The sequence below is a fragment of the Chinchilla lanigera genome, unplaced genomic scaffold (genome assembly GCF_000276665.1).
Source record: "Chinchilla lanigera isolate Chin_1 unplaced genomic scaffold, ChiLan1.0 scaffold00025, whole genome shotgun sequence".
Classification (NCBI taxonomy): Eukaryota; Metazoa; Chordata; class Mammalia; order Rodentia; family Chinchillidae; genus Chinchilla; species Chinchilla lanigera.
In genome coordinates, this window is record NW_004955426.1 from 6173119 (window position 1) to 6191875 (window position 18757).

General features: G+C 42.1%; 1 protein-coding gene across 1 annotated transcript in view; it reads left to right on the top strand.

Annotated features, from left to right (window-relative positions):
• The window catches only part of Basp1 (brain abundant, membrane attached signal protein 1), a 43467-nt gene that overhangs the window by 23363 nt on the left and 1347 nt on the right, over positions 1 to 18757 (top strand). Inside the window, exon 2 of the mRNA XM_013514993.1 lies at positions 18414 to 18757. Coding sequence (XP_013370447.1) covers positions 18423 to 18757 — 335 coding nt within the window. The 5' untranslated portion in view covers positions 18414 to 18422. The remainder of the gene's footprint in view (positions 1 to 18413) is intronic.

The following is an 18757-nucleotide window of genomic DNA, read 5'->3' on the forward strand; positions in this document are numbered from 1 at the left end:
ATCTGGGAGCCTGCCTACGTGCTTTCTATTCCACCTCTAGCAAAATAAATTCGTTTTCTATTGTAGCTGACTTGGTAAAATTGTTTAAGATACACTGCTAGAGTTCACTCTGTAGGGTAGCATTTGCTCTGTTACCTTTGACCCTTTTTAGAGGCATAGATTTTCTGTGCTCTAGGAAGAAAAGATCTATGGGAGGTCAGAGTTGACCTCATTTCCCACTGAGGGCCCTGCATCTAGCACAGCGCTCGAACGTTTGTGGATTTCTGATTAAAGTGTTAGTAGATTTGAGGGCTTAATAGAACTGAATTAGATATATAGATCATGCACATTTATGTAAAGATTAAAATTTAAATACAGTTCTAGTCATTTATATTGCAAGTGCAATCAGTTGTGGGGAATTCAATGTGGCGGTTGACATAAGGATTTTAATAGCGGTGGTGAGACTCAAACCCAAATAGAAGAGATACTGTTTAAGATTCAAGTTCAGAAAATCAAGCACAATGAGTGGTGTTAGCTGCTTTTCTATGGACGGTCATTTGACTCCTTACAGGACTCCACTGAGGTGTGGGACCTGATTTTAGGCGGTATTGTGTTTAACAGCAACATAGTAATGTGTAGTGACCCCTTCCCTAGTAGGTCCCCAACACTGAGAAAATTCCTGGGTTCAGGCAACTGGTTTTCTTGATTTGCTTTCTCCAAGCCTGTAGGCAAAAAAATGATGGCTAACTTCTGGACTGACTTTTACGTTAGTGTTGAGGAAAGTTTATCTGTTAATTAGTTCCTTTGAGTTTGAATATATGATTTTACAACTGTGGAAGGAAAATTAAATATCCCTACAGAAAATGTTTATTTCCTGATAGGCGAACTGGGTAAAAGAGAATATGGAATGTGGCCTTTTGCTACCACTTTTCAATCCACCCTAAACAAGTAAGAAGGAAATAGTTGGGAAAAGACTCTCTCCTGAGGTTGCTGTAAATGGAGTCCTTCCTGGGGTGGAAAACACATTTTAAGAAGGATTCCACCTTCTCATTGCTTCCGGGAAGCATTTTCCTGGATGTGGTCATTTGGAATTCCTGGTTTGCAGTCATCTTTTACTACCATAAACTGTCTACATTTATCATCCTAAAAGTTAGAAACATGTACGTGCTCTCAGAATCTTAGAATCATAGAGTCAGAGTCAAATTGAAGATTTTTATTATAATTGAATCAATACCATTTGTTTTCCAGTTGTAAACACAGTAATTTGTTCCTCCTCTCTTTTACCTAGTTTTGCAATTTTGGGTTCTTCTGTCTTTGTTACACATGGGCGGAGCTTAGAAGTGGTTTTAGGTTAAAGAAGGTAAATGGAAATTGACGAGGACCCATTGTGTGTGTGTCATAGCTGCACTGTGTCCTTTAGCATGAACATTCCATGCAGTGGAACTGATGGCCTCCTGCCCGCCTTTTTCCTCTGTAGGCTGGGTTGGGGAGTCCTGAGGCTGGCTTATCTGCTCCGGGTCACATGGCTGAATGTGGTCTACTGACCCTGTACCTCACATGCCTTGTTTCACAAAGTGTATTGGGTCAGGGCTGCGGACTTCCTGGCACCGCACCAAAATTTCATTTGAACAGAGAGAGCAAAACCTGTTTTCTGAAATATGAGCTCTAATTACGTGAAAGGGATGCTTCAGAAAACAGCATGGTCTCACACATGGGCCCCAAACGTCCAACAATAGTGGGAGCCTCACGTTGGGTAAGAAGGGAGCTTAAAGAGACAACGAGTGCCTGTCCTGGGGCTGCCCACCTGTGACAGAGCTCCGACAAGTGACGGCCAAGGCCTGGTGTAGACAGGGGCTTCTCTTCCGCTCTCTGAGCTGTGCTTTGGTTCCGGGGCCCTCCTCTCCAGCACGCGCCTCTGTGTCCCATCCCCTCTGGCTGGACTGTGTCCGGGGCCCTCGGGCTATTCCGTGGCGCTGCTGAGAGGGCTGGCAGGAGAGGTGGGGAGTGGGCAGGCGAGGTGGGGGTGGTTGGCTCCCAGGGATTCTTGGTTGGGGGAGTAAGCTCGGATCATTCTAATCTACCTGAGGCTCTGGTAGCAAAGAGAACTCATACACAGTTGGCCCAGTAGTCACAGAGGTCTTTGGGATTTTCATGTTTCAGGTTTTATAGATGATGCAGAAGTCACTGGGAACAACATTTGCTGAGGTTTTAGTGTGTGCCGGCTGTGAGGGTGAAGGGCAGTCTTCCTTAGGATCTGTGGTTGAGAGGAAACACCCACATTCTGTTTTTAAATTGCGTGGCATTCACGTTCAGGGCTCAGTGTCTAATAAGGGCGTAGTAGCTCAGGTTTGAAGAAGGCAAAAGTGCAGAGGAGAAGGGTGGAGCTTTGGCTGAGGACGTGGGGAGCCATTTGTGAAGGGCGAGGGGGAGCCACGTGACCAGGTCCTTTACAAGTGACGCTGCTGTTGGGACTCACCTTTGTAGTAGGGTCTCAGAGATGGACGTGGCACATACTCTTTGCCTGTGGATTTAATACACTCTTATTAATTCAAAAACATTTCCTGAAAAGTAAGAAGTAGCTTTAAGACTGAAAATCCTACATTTGCTGATGATGCTAGGGAAAAGTATATTAGGATATCAATATATGCCAAGCATAGGAGGCGGTCATAAAAAGTGCAGACTTGCTCTTTATAGTTAGAGCTAGAAATTACTGGAAATAAGTCGCAGCTATTCCTGGTATAGGCGCCCCCATCTCCTTAGCCATGTGCCTGGCCTTGTTGAGTGGGTACAACTGAGCGAGACTGTCATGGCTCCGAGCCCATCTTCTTCTGTCTAGTCCATTAACAAGCAACAAAAATATCCCAGTGGCTATTTGTTTTTTCCTCATACTTTATTTTGAATTGTTTTGAGAGTTCTAAATTAGTTGCGGTGATAAGACACATTAGTTTCCTGGGTCTTTGGAGGAGAAAAATGGTTCAGAAATGATCTCAGCAGCTTGCATTTCCGGGGCTGGTTGTGGTCCACTGACTCACTTTATTGACTAAAAGAGCAGGTGATTCATATAAAGTCATATGTTAGGCCGCTGTGACCAGGACTTTTGAAAGGACCACCCGCTAAGTGCAAATAAATAACGATGTGAATTCCCAGCAGACTCTAAAAGCATATTAAGCTATTGATGAGGGTGAATAATACATGATTTCTGGTAGTGCTTGCAGCCTGTGGCAGGATATATTAAAAGGGGAAAAACCTGTGTTTAGTCAAACTTTGCATGTGCAGCGAGGCCTGTCACTTGCCACTTTGAGAAGAGCATGCTTATCCTCATCCTCAGTTTGCCATTTAATGCTTCAGACTTGTAGAATCAATTAGAAGGTAATTTTGGATAATTCGTCTTTATAATCTGCACATTGTAACTTAAACAATATTGGCAATATTGTCACAGCGATGTTCCACATTCTAGTCTTTAATTATGTGACAGCTCATGGTGGCAGCATTTGCTGTCACAGATACTGTTTGAAACTTCTTCACGTCTCCTTTAATGGGGTGGAAGCTTCAGTTTTATTTAGCATGTTTATCTTTTTCTACTGCTGCATGAAAGATGAGTTTATATGGCTCGATTTATTGAGCCATCGATACAGTTGGAGTTGTATCGATTCTTTCATCTCACACGTTTATAACGGGAAAATTGGATATTTCTGTGTGAAGTGAGTTCATCGTATTTGTCCAGTTTCCCTTTGCACATTAACAGCCCTAAAGCAGCATCTTTGTTCTGAAGCCATCAGCTTTGTCTGAATAAATATTGAAGGAAAGCTTGAAGTTAGTAGTCAAATAAGGTTCGGTCTGTTTTACTGCCAAAACGCCCAACTCAGTGTAACAGGGTATAAGCAATGATGATACAGAGAAATGGACAAAGATGGGTGTTTTATCTGAAGGCCAAGACCAGCTTGCTTGATAAAAGAGAAAAAGAAAGAAAAAGGAAGAATTAAGGCCCCTTTCTATATTTATGTTGGAAATATGTGTCTGGATGCTGAATGGGTGTTCACTTATCTACAGCACAAAACCTTTTCTAATGCAGTCAGGTTATTTACTTTACTTTTGCACATCCAGTTGGTTCACAGTAGAGCTTCCAAGTTTAGTGATCACTGGATCAGGCCTGTGGCCTTCTAGTTGGTGAAATGCTTGGCCCTTTGCTCCTAGGACTTAAGAAATCCTCAGGGTCATAATACAAAAGAACCAAGGTAAATGACTGGACAAAAACAGATAAAATACCTGAGAGATACATGAGTTTTTCCAAAGATGTAGGTTTCAACATTTACTATCAGAGATCTTATTAAGTGTTTACCATATTCATTTAAAATAGAGGGTGTTGAGTCAGGAAACAGCCTTGGCTTTGGGATCTACCTCCCTGTTTGTTTTCTCTCTTCTCTATCTGAATGGCAAGTGTCCCTCTGAAACAAACGTAGTTTTGACACACATTTCTGAGAGTTACAGAAGCTTGTCCAACAAACATTTCTCCTTTGCCTTCCTCTTTAGCTTCTTTACTTTTTGCTAGATCTATCTCCCCACATACACGTTTAGCTCTTCTAAATTTTTGCAAACAAATGCAGTGCAGTCTTCCAGAAGTACAGATTCCTGCCTTTGCTTGACTAATGCTCTTACTGCTGCCCACTTGCTCCCAGGGTCCTTTCCTAAGAGGCGGATGTCCTCAGGTTTCTAGCTAAGTCACTCCAGGAGTAGTAATAGGTGACAGCTCACTACCAGGCCAAATTGCACAATATCCGTTCTTACCTTTCTTAACTTTTCTGTAGCAGTATATGACTTCTCAATACCGCTTTCTGAAATTCCTTCTTCTTGATATCTGAGATACAATTTTTTTTCTTAACTTGAGGAACTGCTTTTCTGCATTCTGCCATCTACATCTAGACACTTTCCTTATTAGGCAAATTTACAGATTTCTGTTCCTTCATCCTTCATGCACCTGCTTCCTAAATAGGAAAGGGCTTTCTGGTGACCTTGACCAGACACTTCTTGGTCATTGTCTCTGACCTAAACATTTTACACTTCCTCATCTTCGTGTTGAAATCTTATCTGTCCCCAAGGCAGCTTGTCATAGTGCTCAAGAGACCTCATTGCTGAGCTGCAGTGCCGCGGTTCACGTCGCCTCTCCTAGTTCGCAGCTGGGTGAGTTACTCACATTTTATGGTTCTTAGTTTCTGCATGTCATGGGAGATGGTAATCATTCCTTCCTCATAGTACACTTAGGGGGTTGACGTATGGAAAGATCAAACATGAAAGCAGTCTTAGGCAGCACGAATTCCACAATGTACAAGTATTTTTGATATTTTTATTTCCTCAAACTTTCTCAACAAACTTTTCTTGATCCCTGACCTCGGTTAACTTTATTTCTCCTGGTGAAACTTTTCACTCTCATGACACTCACTACTTTCATTGATATTTCCAGGTTTCTGTGTGTCTTACCCCCTTGCTAGACTAGAGTAGGATTTTCTGTTTGCCTGTGTCCCCTGACTTTTCTTACAGTTCACACACACTTCAAAAAAAGATCTTTACCACTGGGAAGCTGAGGCAGGAGGACCACAAGGTAGAGTACCTCCTAGGCAACTTTGTGAAGTCTTGTTTCAAAATAAATGTGTGAATAATACTGAAAAAGGGGTGGGGATGTAGTTGTGTGAAGATATTGGGTGCAATTGCAGGACTGAGAAAACAAATCAAACAAATAAACAGACAGACAAACTCCCCCAGCAAGATCAAGGCTTATTTTCCTAGAGTAAATTTTGATAATCTGAAGTTCTTATAAGAACTCTGCATGTCAGATTGTTGTAAAAGAGCCATGACACTTTGAAGGTGCTTGTGTTGGGCTAGTAGGAGAAGAAAAGTAGTAAGATCACTTGTGAATAACCTTCCTTTGTGTTGGATACTTTTCTAACTGTGTGGATGTAAGTCATCTTAATCACCTCTTTGGGAAAATTGGGTTGTTTTAGAAGCTTTAGTGCATATGTACATCAGTGTGTGTGTATGTGTGTGGGTACTTTTTTTTATACAAATGTCATGTACATTTTTATAATGCTGAGCATGTTTATTGTTTTTTTTTTGTTTTTTGTTTTTTGTTTTTTGTTTTTTTTTTGAGACAGGGTCTCACTATGCTTTTCAGGCTGACCTTATGCTCACTTTGTAGCCCAGGCTGGTCTCGATCTTGCAACGATCCTCCTGCCTCAGCCTCCTGAATGCTGGGATAACACGCATGCGCCACCACACCCAGATTGAGCATGTTTATTGTGACAAAGGAATAAACTAGAAATGTTTTCTCTAAAGTTTTACTCATGATACTTAAAAGGTTTGCCTTAGAAACTTAGATATAGCTTCACGATTCTTACCATAGTTCTCTCTCTCCAGAGAATATTCCCATCCCCTAAATGGTGGTGATGTTAGAAGTGCTGAATAGAAGCTTTGACTGAACCAGACATTTGGCAAGAGTGAGCCTAACAGTAGAAACTTGTGTCCAGGTATTGAGGAAACCTGGTGACAGATCATTGCGACAGAGACTACACTGGCAGGAATACCAAAAACACACATAGGCTACATTGCCTTTGGGTTATTTTCCTCCTTTAGAATAAAAGGTGATCATTTAAAAGAAAAGAGCCAGTCATTTGTTCAAAGTAGTTGTTGGATATAACCAAGTATTTTAGATTTCTCTCTTGTATTTATTCTTATTGAAATCATGTTTTGGTTTTGTTGTGCTTTTTTTGTTCTTTATAACTTCTTTCCTTAAAGTAAAAACAAAACAAAACAAAACAAAACAAGACAAAACAGCAAAACCAAAAAAACTCGCAGTTTCCCTGTGTCTCATCCCAACCTGTTTCAGCTAGATTTGACCAATAACTTGAGTTCTTTTAGCCAGTTTAATTCTAAAGCCACCTTACCGGGTGCTGAATTTATCTGTAGGTACAAATCATGGGTCAACTGTAAGTTTATGTTACTGTAAAAAAAAATCATTAGTAGACTCTTTGCCTGTTTAACTTTTTTTTTTTTTTAGTTTTCATTGTTTATTATTTCATGATTGCAAAACATATGATGACATTCCTCATGAAGAGCTGGTCCATTCACATAACACATCTTAATTCTTTCTTTCCTTTTTTTCTCCTCTGTCTCCATTTCTTGGTTCCCTTCCCTTCTTTTGCAAAAGATCTATCCCCGGGCTTCTTTTCCCGAGAAACTCAAAATACAAATAAACGGCACGGTGAAGCTGTTTAACTTTTGCAGCCTTAAGTTAGAGCAACGTCTTGCCCACGGACACATGGTTGATATCTTGTAGCCCCGAATGAAAGTTTATCAAGAAAGGTTGATTCATTCCCAGAATTCTTATAAGGCAGAAATATTTTCTTCTGATTATAACATGGAAACAGAGCCAGAAGAGATTACTTCTTGTCTGGATCGCATGATGAAGCTGCAGTCAAACCAGAAATAACACCCGGTCTGAGACACACTCTGTTGTGTATTCATGTCGAGTTTTCCTGTAGACTTGGAGTCATCATCTTCATTATAGTCTGTTTGCAATTATCTTTGGGAGCACTATTCTGCTGATTCTAAGTGAAATGGTTCATTAATGTAAATTTTGCATTTTCAAAATAAAACTCTGCAGTGGGTGGGACCTTTGTGTATGAGACATGCTTAGAAGTTTCTAGTGTTGAGAAGGAAGACATAAATAGTGATGGCTTGGGAAGCTGGGAATATAGTAACTTTCTGATTCTGTGGAGAAATTCAATATCATTTTTTGATTTCTGTACCAGTTAATGTATACCAGTGATAGTCGTTAAGTCACAGAACTGTGTTGTTCATTGATGGAGCAGCATTAATATAAAAATACGCTACTGCAAAATGGAATTGGTAGTAATTGTGGGGCGAATACAGTGCATGTAATCCCCATGGTTTTGGTTTTGGTTATTGTCTTGAAATTGTGTCATTGTGCAATGGTGCATTTTCTGAGGAGGGGTGGTGCTGCAACTGGGGCTTCCTTTCTTCACCCAAAGACTTGGTTAATGATACATAATGGATACAACCAACAACCTGTTACTGACACGAAAGGCCTGCACTTACAAATAGTGATTATCTGTATACCAAACATGTAAAGTTCAGTTCATAACACTTACTGTCATGATTCAGTTGCCACCAAAATGAAGAAGGGCTCCTGAGAGCTTTGAGCAGACCTGGTATCTAGTGAGCTCTTCCGGGAAGCCCGACGGCACATCATCGTTTAGGCACCTGGCGATCTTAAACGTGGTGATGGCAGTACTTGTTTCTCTTACTCAGGGACTCTTTGGATCCAGTGTCTCTCCCTTTCCCCTTCACCTACATCCCACCAGACTATTTAATACAAGTTTTACTAATTTAAAGAATGAAAGAAACAGTAAACAATGGCTCCCAGAACTCTTGGATTTCATTGGGAAACTATGAACACATCTTCCATGATGGCTCAGATGTTGTCTAGACACCATCTGGTCTGTCAGGCTGTGCTTTCTCACATTTTAAGATACTGCAGTTGTCTTGACCCACACCAAAGGGGGTCCAGTGAGGGGGGCTGAGTCATGAATTTTCCCTTGATATAGTCAGTAGGATCTTAGGAGCCCCAGTCACTGCAGCGGGTAGAAGTGTGCTCTGTACAGGATGCAATGAGTGAGTTACTTTACTCCTGAGAACCAAGTCAGATCACTGGCTCCCGTCACCACTGCCATTGTCTCTGGCCAAAGTGAGCTCCTCTGATAGCACAAGAGAACAAGGGAGGTTCTTTTTCCGGGGCTCCTCATCTTGATACCACGGCCCTGCCCTTGGTGCAGAATGGAGTAAAGGTTGAACTCCTATGCTGCTGGGTGCTTTTATTCTGTGTACCTCTGAAGATGTTCTGCTGGAGATCCTAAGGCAAGGGAGATGGGACTTTGGTTTGCATAAGTTAGAAATGCAGAAAAGACCAGATGAGGGGAAGATGATTTTCCAAAGGCATTGTAAGGAGTGTGTGGTGAAATGCAAAATGAGAAGCATTCCCTGCCCTCTTCTCTTGATCTCAGTCTTACTGTCTTCCACCTTGGGGCAGCGAACCTGTGGTCTTCTTGTGTCCTGTTGATAGTTCCAGAGCAAGACTGTTGGCATTGGAAACTTGCAACTGACCTGGAACTCGCCCAGTTTTTAAAATTCCAAATGAAATCTCCTGGGGCTGGGGATTTAGCTCAGCGGCAAAAGCGCCTGCCTGGCAAGCGCAAGGTCGTGAGTTCAGTTCCCGGTACCGGAGAAAAACCAAAAAAAAAAAAAAAACCCCCCCCAAAAAAAAATCTCCTGCTGTTAGGCTGGAGGATAGCAAGTTTGAGTCCTGTGTGGGCAATTTAGCGATTTAGCAAGACTCAAGAAAAGCGTGTGTGTGTGTGTGTGTGTGTGTGTGTGTGTGTGTGGGCTGGGGATGTAGCTCAGTGTGAAAATCCAAGTTCAGTTCCCAGTACCATGAGAAAAAGTTGCCTTGTAAAAATGGTAATGTGCCCTACTTTTGCATAGCTTTTTCATTTCAGTAAATGGAAAAATGCGTTCTCCTTTCATTTTGAAAAACAAAGCAATACATAAAAATTTAATCAGGCTCTAAACGTATTAGAGACGCCATGAAAAGGTGTGGAATTTATTCATAAATTAAAATCTTTTTCCTCAGAATAAGTGCTCCAAATTTATGGGCTTAATTAAAAACAAAACAGAAAACTGGATCCCCCTAGAGTAAGCGATGCAATTGATGGGTGAGAACCATGTCTATGTACCTGTTAGGATTTGAGGAAGGAGGAAAAGGAGAATGCTTCAACAGCCAGTGCATCCAGTTTTGCCAAAGTTTAGGCCATTTCTTGGCACTGTACTGTCTTTACCTTCATTTTGTCTCAGGAATGCAATCTACTTTCTTCAGAAAACGGGATACTCATCACTTTTCTTCCCTGAGTTCAACTCTTTTTTTTTTTTTTTTTGCAAGTTCTTGGGAACAAAGGAATATGTAGTTAGGGACTTGAGAATTTTGACATTTATTGAGGAAGAAAGACACTAATCTGCAACTTAGATGCAATCACTGGCCTGTATCTAGCCCAGGAGAGCAAGTTCCTGCAGACAGTGTGTCCACACATGACTAAGCTTTCAGTACGTGTCTCAGGACACAGCACAACCTTGCTTTATGAAAAGAGAGGTCCTGCATTTGCAGTGGACACGTGCACCTGAAGGGTTTGCACACGCCATGTACAGTTAGCAACTAATTCTGGAGAAGAAGACATGGAGACAGTGGAGGTAGAAAATTATTTCTCCTACATTTGCACAAGTTTACTTATGTTTTACAAGTGGATTTTATATTCAGGAAATATATTACTTAATTTGTCTTAGATTACTGAGAACAGGATTTGCATATTTAAATGATTCTCCTATGCTACAGGAAGGAACTTGTTTTAGCTTTCCAGGCTTGGTAGGTAATTGCTTTATGGTGCTTTGTTTCTATTTTAAGTTAGAAGCCACTGCCTTTTCTCTTTTTAAAGAATGTTAGATGTGTATGTTGTTCTAGAAATGTGGATGAAGAACTCCCACCACTTATTTTTTCACGACGTTTCTACATGATACCGAGTTTCACGTTAGCGTGTGACAGTTGTGATTAGCTTTCTATCCACTTAAACTGTGGGAACTGAAAGATTTTCAATATCTGAGGCTGATTTCACTTGGAATTGCATCCAAGTGAAAGAAGGCTTAGTTGTTTTAGGAAGTGCGCTCACTCGCAGATCTTGGGCAGGGGCAGATCTTGCTGAGTAGGACACAGAAGGTTGGTGGACAGCACCCAAAGTAGGCGAAGGGGAAGCAACTCAGTGTGACTGTCAAATGGTTCCGTCCGGAACTGGGGAAGCAGATGGAAGCTTATTTTTTTGACAGTTATGACTTCACCTCAGATGTCTTCATCGTGTGTTGTCCATTTTGACTCATTCATTACTTATAAGTTGATGCAGTCATTTAAAAACATCTTCTAAGCATAACAGAAAGCAATAAAAATTATGTTCTTTGGTAAATATTTAGTGTTGTCCTACAAAATTTTACCTCTAATTTTGTTTGGTCTTTTAAAGTTATTTTTATTTCTGATTTCTGATAAAGGGCCTGGCTTTCTAATCCAGGTTGGTGTGGAAGACTCCCAGCTCCTGAGACCACAGCCAAGCTCTGTCACACCCCCTTTTAGTGGGGGGGTTTTAACAAGCTTCCCATATGTTAAAAGTTGTGGACAAACTCACACAGTAATAAATCACCTGGTTGTCAATTTACTATTTTGTGTATAAAATGGAGTTTTTAAATAATTGACATGTGTATGGAACTTTATTGATAATACTACATTATTTTCTCATGTTTAGCATTTTACTTAGTGCCATAAGCATTCATAAAATTTTTTTTTCGCTCAGAAAAAGGATGAAGTTTATATCCTCATTTTACTGGTTAGGGAATTGGAGATCCACATTGAAGGTGTGTTGCTTAGCCGTGGAGCAGACTGGTGACAGCAGAGTCCAGCACTCAGACCCTGCATGTTTGGCATTTTTAGCAAACTTCATAGAGAGTTTAGGCAGCTTGTTTTTTACACCAGTCTTGGTTTTTTCTCCTTTCTTTTCTTTCTTTCTTTCTTTCTTTCTTTCTTTCTTTCTTTCTTTCTTTCTTTCTTTCTTTCTCTTTCTCTCTCTCTTTCTCTCTTTCTCTCATTCTCTCTTTCTCTCTCTCTCTTTCCCTCCCTTCCTCTCTTTCTCCCTCCCTCCCTCCCTCCCTCTTTCTCTCCTTTTCTCTCTCTTTTGAGACAGGATCTCCTTATGCAGCCTAGGCTGACCTTGAGTTTGCAGAGATCCTCCTGCTTCAGCCTTCCGAGTACTGAGATTACAAATGTGCACCACCATTCCTGGCTTACACCACTCTTAATGACAAGATTTTGAAGGATATTCAATTTTTTCCTAGGTCTCATCTTGTCTCCTGCCTTTCTACCTTTATTTTCTCAAACTGAAAGACTACATTTTAAATTTGGTCAACCATACTGATAGGTTGGTTTGATTTAAGGTAAGAAATATTTTAAGTGTCCATAGGGAATGTTCTGAATGGGTCGATCCCAGTGGCAGCTGAATCATGCTGTGGTTTGTGAGAACTGTGGTCACTTTATGCACTTCCATGATCACTAAGCTGCTGCGCTGGTGAACCTGGCCTGGTGTGTCCTGCGGATTCTGTGTACAAAATAAACACAAAGTAGCTGATGTGAATGGAACATCTTCCCTGTGCTCTAGCAGGTTTCCTGGAGTGAAAAGAAAAACTGGAGAAACGTTATAGATCATTTCTATTAAAGAGTGCATTGAATTCCAATGTTCCATTTCAGATGATTTCTTACCTTTAGTTCTCCAGAGTTTATATAAATAGAAAATTAGAAACATTCATATGAATACAAGTATTTAGATTTTATGTAACTACAAAATATTCATATTGAAGCTCTCAATAGTAAGAAGCATTTTTTTTTTAAGGTTTTTATAGTGGCAAGGTGTTAAGATCACACTTTTTCCTTTAACATTGAACATTAGATTATAAATAAGATTATTGTCTACAAGAAGAGATATAAAAAGATATACTTGTCAGCTTCAGGACACGAGAGAATCCTTCTAATGCTTGCTTTGGAGAAAGAATTAGAACCTAATGTTTAGGCCACTTGTTACTTTTGCATTTGTTTCTGAGGTCACCTTGCCCTGTCTACTGACTTAGGAAGGTATTTTTTGTATGTGTGTTCCTTCCTCAGTGTGAAGATGTTAGAGAGACCTGCCTTGGAAGTTCCACAAATTTTCATAAAAGTGCACACGTTTATTATGAAAAGTAGCTGATTGCCAATGAGCAAGGAAATACTTGTGTCCACAGAGAGTGTGTGGTCTCTGCGGGTCACTGTCCTGCACATTCAGGCTGGGGAGGGGGAGGCAGACTCTGGATTCAGACTCTGAGTCCATGTTATGGTTTGCGTATGGATGTCCTCTCAAAACCTCATGCAGCTGTGGGGTGGGCTTTTAGAGTTTATGATTGATCCATGATCCAGTGCTGGGACTATGGGTGTGAATGCTGCACCCACCATGGGGCGGATAGTTTGCATATGTAAGGGAGAGAAAGAGGCTGCTTGCTGCCACTCCTCCCTTTTGCTCTTGCTGCTTTTGCTGTTTTCCGCTGCCATGAATGCTTACCCTGTGCCAAGTGCCACTCTGCCTTGGAGCCAGCTGAGTATGGACTGAAACCTCCACAAACTGTGAGCTAAGTAAATCTTTCCTTCCTTACATTTGGGCATCCAGTATTTTGTCTTAGCAATGAGAGAAAAGTAACCAAGACAGTCCCTGACAGATGCAGGCAAATAAAAGAACAGGGGTGGCATGACAGTGACCACCGTCAACCCCTCCACCCCTCACAGGCACCCCTCTTATTTTATTTTCTTGGTTCCTTGCACCCAGGTTGCTTTGAGGAACAAACACCCGCTGGAATGGCACTTTCTCCTCTGTTCACAAGAGCACAGAACTTGAATTCATTTCTTCTGGAATTCTCTTTGATAGCCAAGTGGAGTTAATAAAAGGGAGGCTGGGTTTTATAAAGTGAGGGGAATAGAATTCGTCAGAGACATTTGTGAGAGACTTAAAATACTACTGTTAGGACCTTCGAATATTAAACTACTTGATAGTTTACAAAAGAAAGAAATTCATCTGTACAAAGTGGCTAAAAGAAAAGGGCTTCTGACAACGTTACCTTCCCTCGTAACATCCGATTAGCTTATTAACCAAGATAAGGATCAAGCTTTTTACCTTTCACATATAAGATTTGAGGCAGTCAATGAGTTTTAACTAATAATTGGAATTCTTCTTGCATCCTGGTGACCAGAATGGAGTTCCTTACTTCCTTGAGTTTAGGAAATGAAGGGAGGTGGTGACACTGTGTGTGTGCGGGTGATATTTCTTCTGTGATCACGCCAGGACTAGTTCACCCTGGGAGGAATGGCTTTGAGGCCTAATGGGTAATCTTTATCTCTGTCTAGAAACTAATTCCTTGGTGTAAAAGGATTCACAACCTCTGGAGAGTCTGAAGTATCAGAAGTGTTCCGATCAAAGAAATAAGCTAAATTTTATATTACTGTAGTGAAGCACTTGTGTGGAGAACACAGACCAAATGTCTTTACGACAATGTTTTATGAAGCACTTGTTTTTGGAAGCGTCTTTGAATGATAGTGCTTCTGGGGGCTGATTAGTCTAGAACTTGTATGTGCAGAACCGGTCTTCTCTTACTCCCCTGGACTCCACAAGCACAGAGTTATTTAAATTATAACATTAAGTGCTGGGGGAAAGAACTTACACTTCTGGCACATGTGTGAAGTGTGGAACATCATCCTGATGCCTCACTTTACCTTCTCATGAAATTGGCATTTGTTATTTTACAGGAAATAGAGGGGAACAATAAGGTTAAGTAACTTGCTGGGGGATTCAAGACAGGTGCGCTAAGGACGCGGGATTCATGTTATCATCTTAGGAGTTCACCCAAAGTCTCTTTGAAGTAATGCTTGTCCAGCATTTACCAGCGGGAACTCAGAATTATTCTGCTATTTATTGTTATTTTGTAGCGGAAAATGCCCCCCCCCCCCCGCCCGCTAGTATACTTCACTTTCTTAGTTGCCCAGGTAATAGTTCCTCTTCCAGTTCCTGTTGCTCCTGTCTCTTAGAAACTGCTGGTCACTGTGATTCACATTGTATAAACTAAACCCCAGTTCACAAGCCATGCTGCCTCTGTACTTCCGGCTTGCTTATCCCATGGGGCCTGATATTCTGGGAATGATCCCGATCCGTGCCTGTCGACGTAAATAAATCTGCCTCCAAATCCTGGGTGTTGTTTCAGTGTTTCTACTTGCCCTTGCAATTTTAGATGTCAGTTCCAAGTCATAAGTCTATAGTTTTGGGCTCTGTAATCCTTTGTGTGGAAGTGTGTGTGCGCGCATGCGCATGTGTATGCATATTTAAAGAACAGGTCCTGCACTGGCTTTTCTTTGAGCTATCATATCTGAGATCAACTCTAGAGTACATTTGTATGTGCGGTTGTAGAACACAGGTCTTGGCATTCACCCTTTGACCTTTCTCTGCACTACTATGCTCTACAAGTGCAAAGGCAGTCTTAGCCCTTCCTGGGTCTCTGACTTAGTCATAAGTCACTTCTGGTATGCATTACTGTTGACTCATTGAGATATATATCTTTTGACTCATTGAGATAGATATATATCTTTTTGTAAAAAGTTAAAAGATCCTACTTTCTAGACCAAATGTTTTCTTTCAAATAAGAATAGAAATGAGAGGAATCTTTAAACTCTATGCCTTTTGCTCTGTCTTGTTTCTTAAGGATCTGACATGAAGTTACTCTGGTAAATAGGAAGATGAAAAGTTTAGGGGCAGAGAGTACCTGAAATACTAGATTTTCCCCCTATCCTCACAACAACTTGAGTTCTGAGCTACTCCAGGTAATCAGCACCTCATAGTCCAGGACAGGCAACTTTCCGGGTTGACACTTCTGCCTGGTTTGCTGGTTTCTTGGTGGAGCTCTTTTTGACTTCCTAAATGGAGCCTTCTTGTCCAAACTTTTATTGGACTTGACCTTTTACTTGTTGTATGGCTCTATGAATTCAGCTAGGTAGAATTTCCTGATAGGTAAGAGAAGGATGTGAACAGCTTACCCCTTCGTGGTGCTTCCAGGAAGAATAAGTAATTTATGTAATATGTTTAGAATTACAGTTAGACCTGACCCCCTAGGAGACATGATGGTTTAATTTTTAATTTTGAACATTTTATTAGTGCTTGTTTGCAGTACATCGTGCTTGCAGTCATGGTGGGGAGTTAGTACATGGACGTAGCACATCTTGCTCTAATTTCCCCCCAGCTGTAGGCAAGGTCTTCACCAACACCCCGACGGTCTGCTCTCCTGGGGTTCCTGTACATCCTGTCAGCCTCCCCGACCCCTCACTAGAGCTCACACAGCTCAATTAGCTAAGAGCTGGGAGTGTTTACTTTACTCTGTGTTTGAAAAACAAACTGGATTGAGACACATTCCTTACTTATACTCTTGATTATGCATGTTCGCTTCCTACCCAGAAAAGAATCACAGCTGGGTTTAAAACAAAGAATAGAATGTGGCTTTCTCTGTGTTTCAGAAAACCCATTTTAGTAACTTAGATTTCAGGTTTGTAAACCAGCAGGCCTTGAAATCTCTGGGGATTGCTGTATAGAATTTCAGGTTGTGGGTGTCAGAAAACAGCGTGCCTCTGCCGAGTCCATGGTGTATGCTGCACTCACGCTGTGTCCTCCAGTCTGTAATTTTCGGCTTGGGGCATGGGTTTCTCTTACAGAACTGGGAGGAGATCCTAACTACAGACCTATCAGGTTTCCTGTTTTTTACTCAGCCTGATGTACCAAAATGTGTCTTAAACTCTCAGACTTGAAATTATATTTCATATAAACAGTTTATGCATACTGGCTGATTAAGAATTCAGTAACTGATTCATCAGCTAAAATGTAAAGTATCAATGGTTATTTCTTTGTATTTACTGCTTTGTGTTGAAAGCATTTTTCTCTATATATTTACTCCTACTTCTGAGGGGAGAAATAAACAATTGAGTAGAACCCATCCTCTAAAGTGGAATATGACCAAAAGACAGTTATGTTTGTAAAGACATGTAAGGGAAAGACCTTCCTTGAAGATAGGAACAGTACTTTTAGTCATCTTTCAGTTTATTGTTTCTTTCTTCTTCCCACTATTAAAGTCAAGCCATTCGGGAAATCAGCACAGAGTGGGGAGACACATTTTGACTGAAGAGTAGTCTAGTATTTTCTACCCAGCACCTGATTTTTACATCAGATAAATGTGGGTTATTTCAGGAGTCATGATTCCAAGGAGGGTAACGAATAAACAGCGTATTTTCTGTTCTGAATGGATGGTATTTTTTGGGGAGAAAAGATGGCTGGTTGAAGAGGGCTCTAGGGTTCTACCAGGAAGTGAGCTGATTTGGGTTGGAACCAGCTCGTCTCATCTGGACTTTCCATCCTCCCTTGGGGACCATCAAGGGACTGTCCCTCTGCTGGACTTTTCTTTCTTGTGGGGACTGACTGGGACAGTGGAATATGACTTTGACTGTGCTTCATCAATGAAAAGCCACCAAGTTTGCTTACAAGAGCTTTTCTGTGGGTTTTCACTGAGTTAATGCCATGAGAAGACACTGCCAGGAATAAAGGTGTTTAGCATTGGCAGTGGTTCTGGATTAGATTTATTTATAAATTTATTATTTGTATTTGTCTGGATTCATATTTTAGTATGAGGAAAAAAAATTGTGGATTCAAATACAATCAGTGATTTCTTCTGCCAGAATGAAGGCAGTGAAATGAGGTCTCGGAGACAGTTGAGGACTTTATTCCGCGTGGAAAAGGTCCACAATCATGGCTGTGGATCTGCTGCACCATAGATGATTTGTCTGACTTCGAGTGAGGAGGCACTTTTACTTTACTGCGGACCCATGTGTAAGCTGGGGAAACCTTGAAAAGCAACGAACATAAATCAGACATGCTGGCTGACTAAACACAGCGGAGAAACTGTACTTCCCACAGCGGCTCGAGCCGGGTAACGAGAATGAGCGAATTGGAGATGGGTTGACCTGTAGTCCCATCCATGAATAATGGATTTAGAAGAGAGATCGTAGCTTGAGATTGTTTTCTAGAAATTTGTGATTTGTGCCGTGCAGTTTCTGCAGGTTGAAGGTTTAGAGTTACGAAGCCTTCCCCTCGCTGCTGTGCGGAGACCGAAGGCGGCTGTCGCTGCTAGCTTCTGCACAGTGTTCAGTACTTAGTGTTCTGTCAGAGCTGGGGAGGCAGATAAGAACGATGCCGGACCACCTTTGTACCTGGGCCAGCGGCTCCAGTCATGCGTTCTTTGATTTGGGCTTCTTAGTCCCTCAAGGTGCTCCCACTGGAAGTTTCACAGCTGAGTTCTTTATTTTTATTTATCATTTTGTGGTTTTCTCGGTCTCCTCCTCCTTCCCTCCCCCTCCCCCTCTCCTTCTCCTTTTCTTTATACTGGGGATTGAACCCAGGGCCTTGCCTTGAACCACACTTACCCCCTCTTTAAAATTAATTAATGTTGAGGCAGAGTCTCCCCAGGTTGCTCAGGCTGGCCTCAAATTTGCGATCCTCCTGCTTCAGCTTCCGGAGTGGCTGGGATTGCAGACGTGGGCCACCTTGCGGCTCAGGGTGGTTTGGGTGTCTGATGGTGGCAGGCTGGCTGTCGCAGGAGGTGTGCCCTCCTCCCCGCCCCCCTGCCCGTGGTGACCCGCACTAACCCGCCTTGTTTTGTCTTGTGCTCGCTTGCAGAACGCTACGATGGGAGGCAAGCTCAGCAAGAAGAAGAAGGGCTACAATGTGAATGACGACAAGGCCAAGGACAAGGACAAGAAGGCCGAGGGCACGGGAGCCGAGGAGGAGGGAACCCCGAAAGAGAGTGCGCCCCCCGCGGCAGCGGCCAACGGCGCAGAGTCACAGGAGCCCGAGAAGCCGGACAAGGACAAGGACAAGGACGCCGAGAAGGACGCCGAGGGCAAGGCCGAGGCCAAGGAGGGCGACGCGGCGGCGGCTGCGCCCAAGGAGGAGGCGCCCAAGGCCGAGCCTGAGAAGAGCAGCGAGGGCGCCGCCGAGGGGCAAGCAGAGCCTGGGGCCGC